Source organism: Artemia franciscana, chromosome 13 (assembly GCF_032884065.1).
Source record: "Artemia franciscana chromosome 13, ASM3288406v1, whole genome shotgun sequence".
Classification (NCBI taxonomy): domain Eukaryota; kingdom Metazoa; phylum Arthropoda; class Branchiopoda; order Anostraca; family Artemiidae; genus Artemia; species Artemia franciscana.
Window position 1 is genome coordinate 19,235,743 of NC_088875.1, and position 14,069 is coordinate 19,249,811.

The following is a 14,069-nucleotide window of genomic DNA, read 5'->3' on the forward strand; positions in this document are numbered from 1 at the left end:
TTGGAATTCTGTCTATTTGTTCCCGTAACTGAAGTAAAGTTCATCTAAGGTTCCATTATATCTGTCTATTGGGTCTACCCTGGTATATTCCACTATGCCTGATACTTTACCCTTTGGGTCGTGAAATGAGCAACTAGAATTCTATTGTTAACACTTTTCCAACCTTAGCCAAACTTGGAAGGTTCCATGTTCGTCATGGGCCATATTCTCTGCCTATGCGCCGCGTCTTTCCTACCTAAATAAATAGAATCTATATCAGCTAATTTCTGTTCGTTCATGTTTCTATGTTTCATGTGCAGCTCAGAATATCTGATTCCGTTAGTCAAAATGTTGATAGGGCAGTTCTTTTTTAACGTTGTAACGTCCTAGTCGCAATTTTCTATCCTTTAAATCACTGAATTGTTGTGACTTAAGGAAAAGAAATGATTACCATCAGTGCAGGTCAGGGACTAATACTTCTCCTTGATTCTAAACTAAGTGTTTAAGCCTGCTTAGAACCAGACAGTAGGGGGTCTCCAAGATCCAGGATCACTTGACGATGCTATTCTATCAACAAGAGTTTAGGCTGTGCATAAGCAATCTCAAGCCTGTTACCTCAGACTCGTTTTTTATTTGTTCCTGCAAGTATTTTACGACAATAGAGAGGCAGCCCAAAATAGATAGCTTAGCTAGGAAAAGATTAATCTGGCAGAAAAGCTCTCCAAAACAAACCAATCCCATTAGAATTACCCATTAATCAGAGTGCAATGTAGTGCAATAGTGCCGTTTGCAGTTAAGGTTCTGGTTAGAAAAACTCATGAAAGGTCCATCATTTTGGCACTATGAGGCCATGCAGGCAGAGTTTTTCTTCCGGAAATAGTGACCAAGGAAGGAGCTTATGACAGAGGGGAGACCCCAAACTTTCTCACAACCTTTTTTACCCAGCCTATCCTCGTCAGGGCATTAGTCTGGTAAATTTAAATAGGATTTAAATCTTACAGCCGAACTCTTGACATAGTTACAGACTCTAGGAAAATTACATCCAACTATATGTCTTCAAGAGTCAGAAGCAGAGAGTCCACTTGGGTTCTGGCTGAAATAAAAGAACCCTGACTTCATTCTACCGTTAGTGTAAAAATTATGTCTGTGTTGGTGCAATGTTTGTATCAACAGTCAAAATAGCATAGTGGCTAACCAGATAGTTGGATTTTTCGCCAAAAATTAGAAAGTGTTCTCCAAGTTTGACAGTTTTGAGTTATTTTTGCGGTGGAAGAAAGGTGGACTTTCTATATTGCCGCCAGGAAGAGAGGTATATACTTTCTATTTAAATATGTTCTTCTGTTTCTCCTTTTTGGTGGACAATGATATATGTTCTACAGTACTTTAGTTTTCATTTTGTTAGCTCCATTAGCCTAACAAAGAATAAATATTTCTAATTAGTTTTAATTCATGTGAATTTAATGTTTTGTTTATAAATTTCACATCATCACTTTTCAAATTGCTCGAATGTCCCAATTTAGTACTTGGTTTGATTTTTTATATTTAGGTATCTGATGGTGGTGGTGTGGCCCTTACTGTGGCACAGTTTCATCCTGATGGCCTGATTTTTGCAACTGGTACTGCTGACGCACAAATAAAGATTTGGGATTTGAAAGAACAGACCAACGTTGCTAACTTCACTGGTAAGGAATTCAATTATAAAGGGCTAAAAGTTTTTTTTTTATCAAAAAAAAAGATTTCGGTTTCATTTTAATTTTTAATTAGTTGCCTGTGAATATTTTTAAAGTTAATTAAAAAAAAATCATTAAATAATTCGTCATGGAAGTGAAGCTTGGAGCCTATACAAAAAAAAACAAAAAAAAAACAAAAAAAAACAGAGAAATGGAAAATCATGTAAACTTGGAATTCAATTCATTTGGAAATGACCCCGGTTTCAAAACATACAAAAGGGAAAATGTGTTCATGGAAAATAATCAGTTCATGCGTTTATGTAATGGTTATTATTATTACTATTTACTTTTTTTGTTAATCTTTATTTTTATAGAACATAATGGTGATCATGTCAGGACCTCCCCATGCTTAAGCTTAAAAAATCAAATATTTCAGTTGGTTAGTCTGTTGACCGAAAAGCTTTAAAACCGTTTTTTAAAATCTTTAAAAGCTAAAAATTATGTATGCGAGGAAACTAGATTTAAGCTGCCTTGGTAGTTTGAAGTGTTATAGCAACATTTGGTTGATTTCGCCAACAAAAGTGTTGTGGTAGCAAACCTTTGCTAATTAAACCGCTTTTAGAGTATGTTGCCCCAGTATGAAACTTTGGTTTAACTATGGAACAATCTGACCATATAGAGAAAACTGAGAAACGTACTCATGCTATTGTTTTCCGTGGCCCGGAAACTCCGTATTCTGAATTTGTATTAAATTTGATTTAGTTTCGCTGGAGCAAAGAAGACTGAACCTGAGTATTTATTTTGGAGAAAAAATTTCTAGATGCCCATAAACACTTTGATATCCTTCCCCCAGATTTTAACCCTACACAAGGGTTGTTGCAGGGCCAGTCCCAAAGATGAAAGAAGGAAATGCAAAATACATGCTGCATAAAAGAATGTCTATCCTAAATTTCAGACACTTGTATAGTGCCACCTTTATTAAATTGTGTATTTATTGTAATCTTTTTTTAAATATTTATTATAGTGACTGATTGTATTTATTAACGTAAAATGTAATTTAGCAATGTTCAGGAAAGTGGTTTGTGAATAAATAATTTTATTCCTCACGCCTCTCAATACAAAATTTCTATATAACTGACACGCTATTAAAAGAAAAATGTTATGGCAGGGCGAAGAGCGGATCGACTGCGACACGATTGCCATTTAAAGTCGTCCTACGTTGACGATATTTAAAGTCTCGAGATATGGTATCTTTATGTTTAGGTCATTGGAAAAGGTTTCCATGTAATTTCATCTTTTCGACTGGGAATGGTAGTTTGTTCCAGTGAATGATGGTAAGAATTAGATCTTGCAATCTTCATCTTCACAGGCTCCAATTGCAGACTGTGCGATCTTGTGTTGCTTTGGGGAGTTATTTGAACAAGCTTGTCTTTTACATTCCCAAAATTCTCATGAACTATCTTGAAGAGGGTTTTTAAGTCTAAGATCGTTCTTCTTGTCTCAAGTTTGTAGAGAGTGAGCCTTCTTAGAGCTTCGTCATACGGAAGGTTTCTGAATCCTTGAAGTCCTTTTATTCATCAAGAATAATTTGATGAATGTGATCGAAAAGAATATTGCTGCTGCTGCTCTTTGCTATGTTAATTGAGGAATTATGTCTTATGATCCATTTTTATAAGTAATCGCTGCATAATAGAACGGAGACAATTTTTCTCGCTCTTGAATATGTTGGGAAGAGAGAAAATGTTTATAAGATGTTTTTCTTAGCCTAAAATGAATGTCAAGATCCACCTAGGACTATCAACAGGCACATCAAGAAGGAACAATTGGAAGCCCTTCATTAACAAAGATGATCACGGTTTAAAAGCCAATCGTTACTTTCAAGTTTCAGACTTTTAATGTATGTATGTATATATTTATTTCCCATCAAAAGAAAAAGATGGAGTATAAGATAAAAAAGCAAAAAAAAAACAGAAACACGAACAGAAGAATACACAAACACAAGAAAAATAAAGAAAAAATGGATATCTAACTACAAAAAACAAAACCTATTCCCTCGAAATAATTGCCCAAGGATGAGTAACAATATTAGAGTTATATCTGGCAATCTGGGCAATGATCGCTTCATTAGGGTCGATAATCCCATACCGACTTGTCACAATACGGTTACTTGTCCATGGTGGAAGCTGTAAGTGGTCCTTCGCATATTTATAATATGTAGACCGCAATCTGAATTCTTTGTTTCAATGTGCAAATTAAGACTTAGACTCTTAATCCCTTCAGACCTTAAAAAGGGTATAGCCCATGAACGAGCCCAAAACTTACAATAGTCTTATCAAACTCAGCTGGTACTACGAAGTTATTAATATATTTTCTAAGTTAGCTACTTTAGATGGACGGCTAAAAGAGAAAGAAAGGTACATCAGTCAGTTTCGAGGCAATGACACCTCATTCCTGAAGACAGCGTAGTTTAACAACCGATTTTTAAGTAAATTCAGCTTATCAACTATTTTTAAGTTTTTAAATCAATTATTTAATATTCAAAATCAACTATTTTTAAGTAAAATCAATTAATAACTTGGTACTTTTGGGATTTTTTTTTCTAATTTACTAGTAGCTGATGTGAACCTTTTCGTGGAGCAATGGCAAATCTTAATATTTATTAGGGACAATTGTGGACATTGCCAAAATACAACTATTGTAAGGGAACTTTAAGTAACAACAATATTTTGATTTAATAATAGAGATTTTTGAGTAAAATATTCGTAAGAAATTTACAGCAGCTATTTTATTCCCATGTCCAAAGCATCATTAATAAAAGAAGTAAGCAGTAAAATAGCCTGCAATGGCAAACCACCCTTTCTTATACCAGTTTAATGTAAAAAAGAATCCTCTGTTTTCAGAAAAATTCACAGTCCCACGATCAATAAGCTTTTCAATTATCTTCGCAATAACTTATAACTATGAAATAGGCCTATAATCAGTAGGCCTAGTTGTCCCCTCCTTCAAACAGCGGAATCACTTTTGCACATTTTTTACAATCAGGAAAAATTCCTAATTTTAATCTGAACGTTAATTTTTTTTAAGAAAATTTTTAAATATATAATTTTACATTTCTGAAAAAAAATTCTGAAAAGAAATCGACGTGAAAAAAAAACAAGAAATTTGAGGTCTTTTTTATGTTTGAAATCACCTGAAGGTCAGAGAGGCCTATTACATTTTTGTGGCTTCAACGTGCATTTACTCTGCATTAAATACTGTGTCCCCCTCCCATAGTTTACTTTTGCCTTGCGGGACTAATTACGTCACAACAAACTTAACACCAATTTTTCTACATACATATTTCAATTGAAGTTCTAAGCTTGTGTGAATCAGATCTGTAATTTTTGAAAGTAGGCAGTTTTTTTTTTTTTTTTTTTTTAGGACTCAGTGCTTCCTTATTGAGAAAAACAAAACAACTAACTTTATGAGTTTGCTTGGTAGTTTTTTTTTGTTTTTTTTTCTTTTTTTTACAACAACAATGTACAGATACCTAACAAACTCTTAAAGTGAATTATAAGGCCCAAAATGAAACTTTCATATGCAGTTTATTTAGGATACATATTATTCTACATGAGTGACCTATTTTAGCATTGTAATTATAATAGTCAAAGCCCACTTTGATCATCATCATTAATTTTTCAAGATTCTAATCTCCTTTACTTTTAATATGAATCAATCTTTTGTTGTATGAATGTTTCTTGTTATCGTTTTCATGTTACATTTTTTTAGGTCATATGGGACAAGTATCGGCCATTTCCTTCTCTGAGAACGGTTATTACCTTGCAACTGCTGCTGATGACGCCAGTGTCAAAATATGGGATTTGAGAAAGTTGAAGAATTTCAAAACCATTCAATTGGAAGGCAGCTATGAAGTCAAAGATCTGTGCTTCGACCAAAGTGGTACCTATTTAGCTGTTGCTGGAAGTGATGTCAGGTCAGTGGCCCTTTTTTGGAGGGGGCACTTGCCCCAGTTGGAGAAATTTCCAGGGGCGCATAATTTTAAAGAAATTATATAACGTCTACAATCGTTTTGTAGTTTTTGGAATTTACTCTTATTAAAATAAAGTAGAGGGTGAAGTGGGCAGTTTTTATAAGCAAATTGAATACAACATTTTCATTTTTCCCAAATCTTCGTCACCGTTCATTGAACATAAAAGTAATTAGCAATAAAAGTAAAATATTTATATGATTTAGATTTCATTCAGTTGTTCCACGAACTCCAAGATGTGATGAAAATAATTTAACATCAACACATTTCCTCAAAGAAACCTATAGATGCATTATAATTAATTACGTATTGCGGAGATGAAGGGGTCTCCGCGAACGTTAGAGTTCCACATCAAATATTATTTGCGATTGTTGGCAAACTCCTATGTTCGTAACCTCTTCCTGACATGCTGTTTGAACTCTTCTAAGGCAAATGTTTTCAGAGGCTAGGAGTCGTCTTTCCAGTTGGACATTTAGTTTCCAGCATTCACTGGCATCAAGGAGAATGCACATCGCATTGCTATTCATGAGGTGGAACTTATAGCACATAGAGTATTTCTTACTGCTGTAAATTGGGTTCAACTTATTAAAAGCCGATGTAGCTTGTCCAATTTTCCTTTTGATTTCGTTGGTTGTTTTACCCTTATAATCAATCCAACTCTTGAGGCACTTACATTCGTTAACCTATTCAATTGGTTTGTATTTGCATTTCTATGTCAGCGGATAGTCAGACGTAGCCATGCTCTTTGTCCTACGATATTCACTGTAAGCCCGACTTTTTCAGCCTTTTCATGTAAAGCCTGGAGTAGCAGATGAAATTGTAGTTTCGCTTCTTCGAGAAGAACAACGTAATCAGCTAAGCCCAGGTCAGAGACCTGTAGGACGAGAATCTTTATTTCCGAATCTGAAGACCCCCTTAGAATGCAGTCAGTAGCAATAGCCAACAGGAATGAAGATAGGATAGGACATATCCCTGCTTAACACCATACATTATCTTGAAGAAAGTCGTATCCTCGTTTTCTGTGGACGCACAACATCCACTATCTTCATAGAATAAGATTGTCATTTTGACTAATTTATCAGGTACTCCGTAAAATTCGAAATCTTCCGTAAAATATTTCCATTAACAGAATTGAATACCTTTTGAGAATCACTGAAGTATGCATGCATATTTTTTTTTTTTTTAACTATTAGTCTAAGATTGAAAATAAGATATTAGAAAGACCTATCAGATTGAAAGCCGTATTGCTCTTCCCTGAGGTGAGTCTTGGGCTGTTCTTAGAGGCTGTATTTTACTAGACATTGACGCTAAGTTGATGCGCCTCCAGTTGTCTCAGATTAGCGTATCGCCGTTCTTGAAGGGTTTAACCAGTATACCGCTGGTCCAATCTTTTGGGACTTTCATTATTCCACACGACCACTTGGAGAGTAGTCAAAGCAGTTATGCAGGCTCGAAGGGATGGCCCTACCCCCCCCCCCTTCTCAAAAAGAAACAATTTTTTTTAGCAATATTTTATACCAAAAACTATGGGACCTCACCGCTGATCCTCCATGGTGCGAACCCCCTCCAAAAAACAACCTATTAAAGACATTTTAGTCCAAAACTCATGGGAACTGACCCCTTGTCCTTGATGGCCCGGTCTCCCTCCCCCAAAAACTTATCAATGGTAAGTCATGGGAGCTGACCTTTAGCTTACCTCCTCCCTCCATGGCTACATGGGATATAATCAATCATTATTACAAAACTTACTGCTGACCGAATTCGAAAGAAGTGGGTTTGGCCCTCTGAAGTTTTGACGCATTATTGGTTACCCTAGTTGATGTGGACACTCAATAGACTTCCATGGTCTACGGAATCGAGGGCCTTCTCGAAGTCCACAGTAAGCATATAAATCTTTGAACACTGCTTTCTAATTTATTCAGTTAGAAGTCTAAGTAAGAATATTTTATCTGTACATTAGTCGCTTGGCCGGCAACTACGCTGTTCATCTCAGAGATGCTGAACGAGTTACGTCTAGATTTTCTGTTGGATAATATAATAGACAGTTTTCCCATATATTTACAGTAGGCTTATATCCCCACTAGTTACTTGGCACGATATCGTCTCATTTTTCGTTTATCCTAGTGAGTGTGCTTTTTTTACTGTCCGGTGGTACTTTACCTTTTGTCCATACCCGGGTAAAGAGTAACTATAGGAAGGATGTCTTAGATTGTTGATGCTGTAATCGTTTGAGCCGAAATGCTATCGAGTCTGGGTGATTTTTCATTTTTCAATTCCTTTTGTGCTTCTCTAATCATACTACCAGAAGGTGTATCCATCCTAATATTTAGGGGAAAGACGGGGCATATGCAATGTCAGAGAAGAAGGGTCTGTTCATCTATTTTCTTGTCACGATTTGCCCATACTTTATAGACTACGAGCTGTAGTCTATAAAGGATTTAGACTACGAGCTGTGCTTCCAATAGGATTTAGCCTTCAGTTTCCTTTGTTATAGATGAGAGTCTATTTCTGTTGCATAGTTCTGTTATCTTACTTTACTGTCCTGACTTGAAGTTTCTCTGGGTCAAAAATACGGTTGAGGACTGTCCTTTCGTTAAATATCTTTTTAAACTTCAGACATTATGTCACTGTCCTAAAGTATGATCCGTCAGGTCCGTCGGGGCCACGCTTCTTACATCCTCGATTGCTATTTCCTTTTCTTTTGAGACAATGGTAAGTGTGATATTTGTTCACCCTATCTGATGACTTCCGCGAGTACTTGTGTAGATCTTTGTGTGGAAATAATAACATACCAATTAGAAGGGTAGAGTCAATAGAAACTTGACGTTTTCTTTCTTTTGTACCAGATTATGTTGACTGAAAACTATGGGCCGAAGGATCCGTCGTACCTTACTTTTGCATAAGTCAAAAAGGAAGCACGTAACATCATGACTGTATATCTTTGGTTACAGGTTATTTCATCTGTAGAACCTGTCTAATTCTTCATCAGTAGCTTCATTTGTAGGGGGTAGCACACAATGACTGATAATCTAGTGTGTTTTCCCCGAAACCTTGAAGTTGTTATTCTTGGGGATAGTGGTGTCCATTTTGGGGTGGTTTACTAGTCAGCGTTGGTATCGGCTGCTTGTATATATTATTTTCCGCTGTATTTGACGATATGGTCTATGACAGATACCATCTTAGTTATTACGGATGTAGTCCATCGTATTTTCAACAATGCTAGTAAGTTTAGATAGTTGTCTGCCATTACTTTCTGTACTTGTTCAGTTTTAGACAGTTTAGATATCGTTTTTATATTTTTTTTGAAACTAAATATCTTCATAATTTGATGTTATTCCTAAATCGTCATGGCGTCAGGCTATCTGAGGACTACACATCGATGAACATTCCTCTATCCCATCTTAGTTGAAGGCTCTGTTTTAACGCTGCAACAAAATTTTGCTAGTTCCAATGAGGCAAATTATGTCAATAGAGAAGTGAATAAAGTCATATGCTAAACCTAACAAATGCGAAGAAGAATCCTCATACTTGTGCAATTTTTCTGTTGGACCAAGGTTTTCTCTTTCTTCCCTGATACATTAGATGATGTTTGAACTTTTCATCCTGTTCCACCTGGTTTCAACATCCTCCGTTTCACAGTAACATGTGTTGATAGCCAGGAGAACCACGTGGCGCCACCAACATAACGTAAAGGCCTTCAGGGTCCGACATTGTATAAGAAATCATTTCTTAGACCATTCTATCTTTTATTTGTAAATGAAATAAACATCTGCAAGTACATAATAATGTTAAAATTTGCGAGAATAAATAAAATAAAAATATTTTGGCTATACATCTAGAATCCAAAATTAAAACGAAAAATCTAAAGAACACAAGTCAGTGAAAAAAGGCATGGTGGCATGTTTTCAATATGGCTGAATTGTCTTGTGTTTTTCCTGATCACCCTTTCTAAGGAGAGATCAAACTCCATCCGGACAGGGCGAATCATCTACCAAAGATTTGACAGCATCTAAAGTTGCTTGGCATTAATATGAACCGTGGTGTCTCGTTGGTCCAAAATCTATAAGTAGTCAAGTCCCTGTCTGAACACAATGGTATATTTTTATCCTGGGACAGGTCTAGTGTTGTAAAATTATTGTAAAATAAAACTCGGTAAGTAAAACTGGTAAAATTAGTAAATTAAGGTACTACCTAGGAAATATAGGGTAAAATTAGTATTTTAGATTTGCCCTGTAAGTACAACACCAGTTGATCATTTCTTTTTAATCATCACTTTCAGCTTTTAATTGATTTTTTATGATTCTGATTGTCTTAGGCTTAAAAAAGTTAATACCCTTTCATCTGGAGTTTCATGAAGTAAATTAACGGTCTAGTTTATCCCTTTGGTAATCTTCTGCCTTGCATACAAGTAAAAGAGTGGTTGGTAACACTTTGATGACTTTTAGTAACCAAGCACTGGATCATAATAGCAGAACATTCAGTCATTAAGACCATCTTCAACAATATCTGCTTGAAAATCTAGCTCATCTCATTCAAATTATTATTCAGGTGACTGTACCTGTTCCAAAGCCCCCCCCCCCCAAAAAAAAAAAAGTCCTGGATACGGCCATGAGGATTGTGTAGGAATTTCTACCCCCAACCTTCCCTTGCTTCTCATTTAGAACTAATTCTGTTTTTATCTGAAGATACTTTCAAAACAGTTGCTGAAACACAAGGTTCGTTGAACTGGTAAGAATCCCGTTAAAATACTTTAGTCAGTAACAACTGATTTGGTACCGATTTGCAGAAAAGTAGGCTGAATTTTAGAAAAGAGCACTGGAACTTTCAATTTCCAATTGACTGAGCCCCCTCCAAAGTCTATTCGACCACCCCTTCCACATGAAGTGCTTCTGGGGAAAAAACAAATGAACAAATATTAGCGCTTTGAACCCTTATGGGTCTTTACTATAGATAATACTGTACAATTGCCTCTGACTTAAACAGATGAGTAGAAATTTCAGTTTCCCTTCTAATGAAGATCTGGAATTATCCCGGGTATAATAGGGGGATTTCCATGGGGAAGGGGGGAATTCCCTAAGGGATTTTTTTCTGTGGAAGGGGGGGGGGGGTAAACGCCAGCTCTCGGGGGAAAGACGGCATGAATATAAGATTTGTCTGGCATGTGAAATTTAAAATGAAACCGAGGATATTGATTCTGCTTTATTCCTCCACGTCATTGAAAATCCATATCATTTACTTATTTTTGATGAGGCAACTTTAATATCTGAAGCAACTGGTCTCCCACATTTTTTGAGGAAGGTAATGGAGAAAAAAATCCATAAATAGAGACCTTGCTTTAAATAAAGATACTGGAGATATTCCTATAAACCTAATTTGCAGTTACCTAAAATTAAAGGATTCAAGTAACTTTTTTTCTTCAGTTTAAATTAAGACCATTTGTCCACACTTTTAATGAACATTTGGTCTGGGGACAAGCTAAGTCAATGTCTAAGCAGAGAGTTCTTGCTAAGTCTGATTGGTTAATATTCTTTCATTTATTGTTGCTTGGTTTGTTTGATACAATTTTTCTTCTACTCTGTTAAGAGTTACTTAAAAAGTTTAGTTTTCCTACTTTTTTTTAGCACTGAAGACAGCAGGGCGGAAGTCCCTCATGAAATATCTGTTTCTGTCATTTTCACTTCTTTTTTGTCCACTGGCTGAGATTACCCTAGTTTTTCTCGGCTGTTTAATATCATTATTTTTTGTTCTTGTCTCTCATATGTCAATCCTGCTTGTAGTACTTTCTGTCTTTAACAACTCACAGAAAACTAATATAATTTTATTTCACCAATTTAAAATTACTTTTACTTGTACTATAATACACTTTATCGTTGTGATAAAAAGAGACTGAAGTCAGACAGACTTCAGCCCTTTGAAACTGGGCTATACAGCTATACGCAAAGAAAATCATATTCAAACCTTTTTCTGCAAGCCTCTTCGCGCTTTTGTGTTAAGAAATTGTCAGTAAAATATAAAATACGTAATTTACTAGTAAAATAGGTAAAATACGTAAATTACGTAAAATCATTAAATTATGCAAAATAATTAAATATAAATTTTACATGGGTCCGTAAAATTACGGTAAAATACGTAAAATACCAAATTTTACCGTGACAAATTTTATCAGTTACAACACTAGATAGCTCTGAAGAATCCGTTTTCCTGGATATCTATAAAAGAGGTACCTGAATATTCATTTTTATTTATTTTGTCCCAGCCCCTCCAAGGAAGGATGAGCTTATTTCTCCTCCCCGCGGGATGGAGTATTTTTGTTAAACTACTACTACTACTACTACTAATAACTCACTGCAGCACCAAGCTGCCTGAGGCCAACACAGCTACGCACGCTCCTCCTCCAACCTAATCTATTTAAAGCCTCCCTCTTTAAGGACGATAGAAATAACGTTAAATTGTTCTTTCTTGGTACTCTGATGACCTGTCTTGATTACGAATTAGCTGTTGAAAACGTAGAAAGATTAAATCTTCGTGGAAGATTTCAAGGTTACTATACTAATAAGTTATCCTATCATTGCATTGATATGTCAAGGACTGTTTTCTATATGCCCATGCGGTGCCTCCTATACACTGAAACCGTATCACAGTAAAGTTAGAAAATATTTTTTTTTATGCCTTTATGTACTGTAGCCGAGTGGTTGCCCCGCTAAACCTGAAATCCTTTGTTCGTGAAGACGGGGGTTTGAGTCCAGTTCTCGTTCATTGTTTGGTTTGGATCGGGGCTTAGTGGCATGACTCTGTAAGCTCAGCCAGAGTCGACCCGGCTCTAAATAATTACCCGGAGGAATCTAGGGAAGGTAAACAGGAAGAATGTGTGAAAGTATGAGATTGCTCTTCCTCGCCGAAGGGCCATGAAACGATGATCAACACCGCCGGTAGGGACTGTAGAGTCCTGTGCAGTATTCTGTACCTTTGCATTGTAATGAATTCATGTACTAGTACCTTTGACGCGTTTTACGGTCCTTATAATATTTTAGGGTGGTGGGTATGGGAGGCAACCAATCATGAATCAGTATGGTGTCCGGTTTGGTGATCAAAACACTGCTACTGATTGAAGTTTTTCTTCATAGACTCCAAAGAGGTAAATAGTTTCCTGTTCCACGAAACTACTCAGTAAAATGTATCCCAATGAATGCCTAACTGGATAATTGATTTGAAACCTATTTTTGTTGCAGGGTTTATGTTTGTAAGCTGTGGAATGATGTTTTTGTGTCAAATGACCATACAGCCACAGTGACTGGTGTTCGCTTTGGGCATAATGCCAAGTTTTTGGCATCCGTCTCCATGGATAGAACCCTGAAGCTATATGGACCATAAAGATGTAGTTTCCCAAGAAGACGGCGTCTTTTTTGTTTTATTTTATACAAGTATGAATATAAAAAATGGAATTCTTTTGTTAAGAGGAATTATATCGCCCTACTCGCCCTATCAGTAACCTAAACTCTTAAAAAACAGAATCATGATAATATACCTGATTTTTGAAAGAGGTCAAACAGCCCCAAAAAGTTAAGGAATCTTAATGAAAATCTTAGATTCAGTATATCAGAGAATTCTACTATAGAGGTTTCAACTTTCTATCTACAAAAATACGGAAATTTCGGTTTTTTGCCAGAAGAATAGTCACCGATGGGTGTTTATTTGTTTGTATTTTTTTTTTCCAGGGTTGATCGTATGGAACCAATGGTCCTAGAAGATCAAGAGATGACTCATTGGAACGGAAATGAAAAGTTCTAGTGTCCTTTTTAAGTGACCAAAAAGACTGAAGAGCAACTACCCCCCCTCCCACGCCCCTTTTTTTCCCAAAGACATCTAAAAAAAAATTTAAGATAGCCATTCGGCTCAGCATAGTGGAAAGGTCTAATAGCTATGCCTTTGAGGATAACGTGACCCTTAGCAGTCCTGGGGATAAGGCTTTAAGTTACGCAGTTTGCTCGTTGTTCACATAGTATTCAGAAAAAATTTTACACGGGGGCAGGGAAGGGGATTTCCTGGCATTATTTAAAAATACGATCAGAAATTAATTAAGAAAAAGGTTTTCAGCTGAAAGTTCGAAGCAACATTAAAATTTAAAAAATAACAGGGGCGGATCCAGGATTTTCTTTAGGGTGGGTGCATAATAGGTTGCTTCGATGAACTTGCGAACAAAGAAATCTCGCAATCCAAAGGGAACTTCGACAATTATGTATCGTAGGTAGGAAGTGGAAATGGTCGTAAATTTATCCTAAAGTCTAGCAAGGTCTAAAGATCTAATAAATCTATTGAAATTAAATGGTACAAAAAATATTGATACAATAAATAGTAAGTTGTAAAGACCACACCGTCATTAAAAAAAAATAAAA

At 36.0% G+C, this 14,069-nt stretch overlaps 1 protein-coding gene across 1 annotated transcript in view; it reads left to right on the plus strand.

The window, feature by feature from the left end:
- LOC136034616 (pre-mRNA-processing factor 19-like) overlaps window positions 1-13,130 on the plus strand; it is a gene marked incomplete at its 5' end in the record, with an annotated part of 49,202 nt that extends 36,072 nt beyond the window's left edge. Inside the window, 3 exon segments of the mRNA XM_065715900.1 lie at window positions 1,526-1,661; window positions 5,418-5,622; window positions 12,906-13,130. Coding sequence (XP_065571972.1) covers window positions 1,526-1,661; window positions 5,418-5,622; window positions 12,906-13,047 — 483 coding nt within the window.
- Window positions 13,131-14,069: the final 939 nt, after the last annotated feature.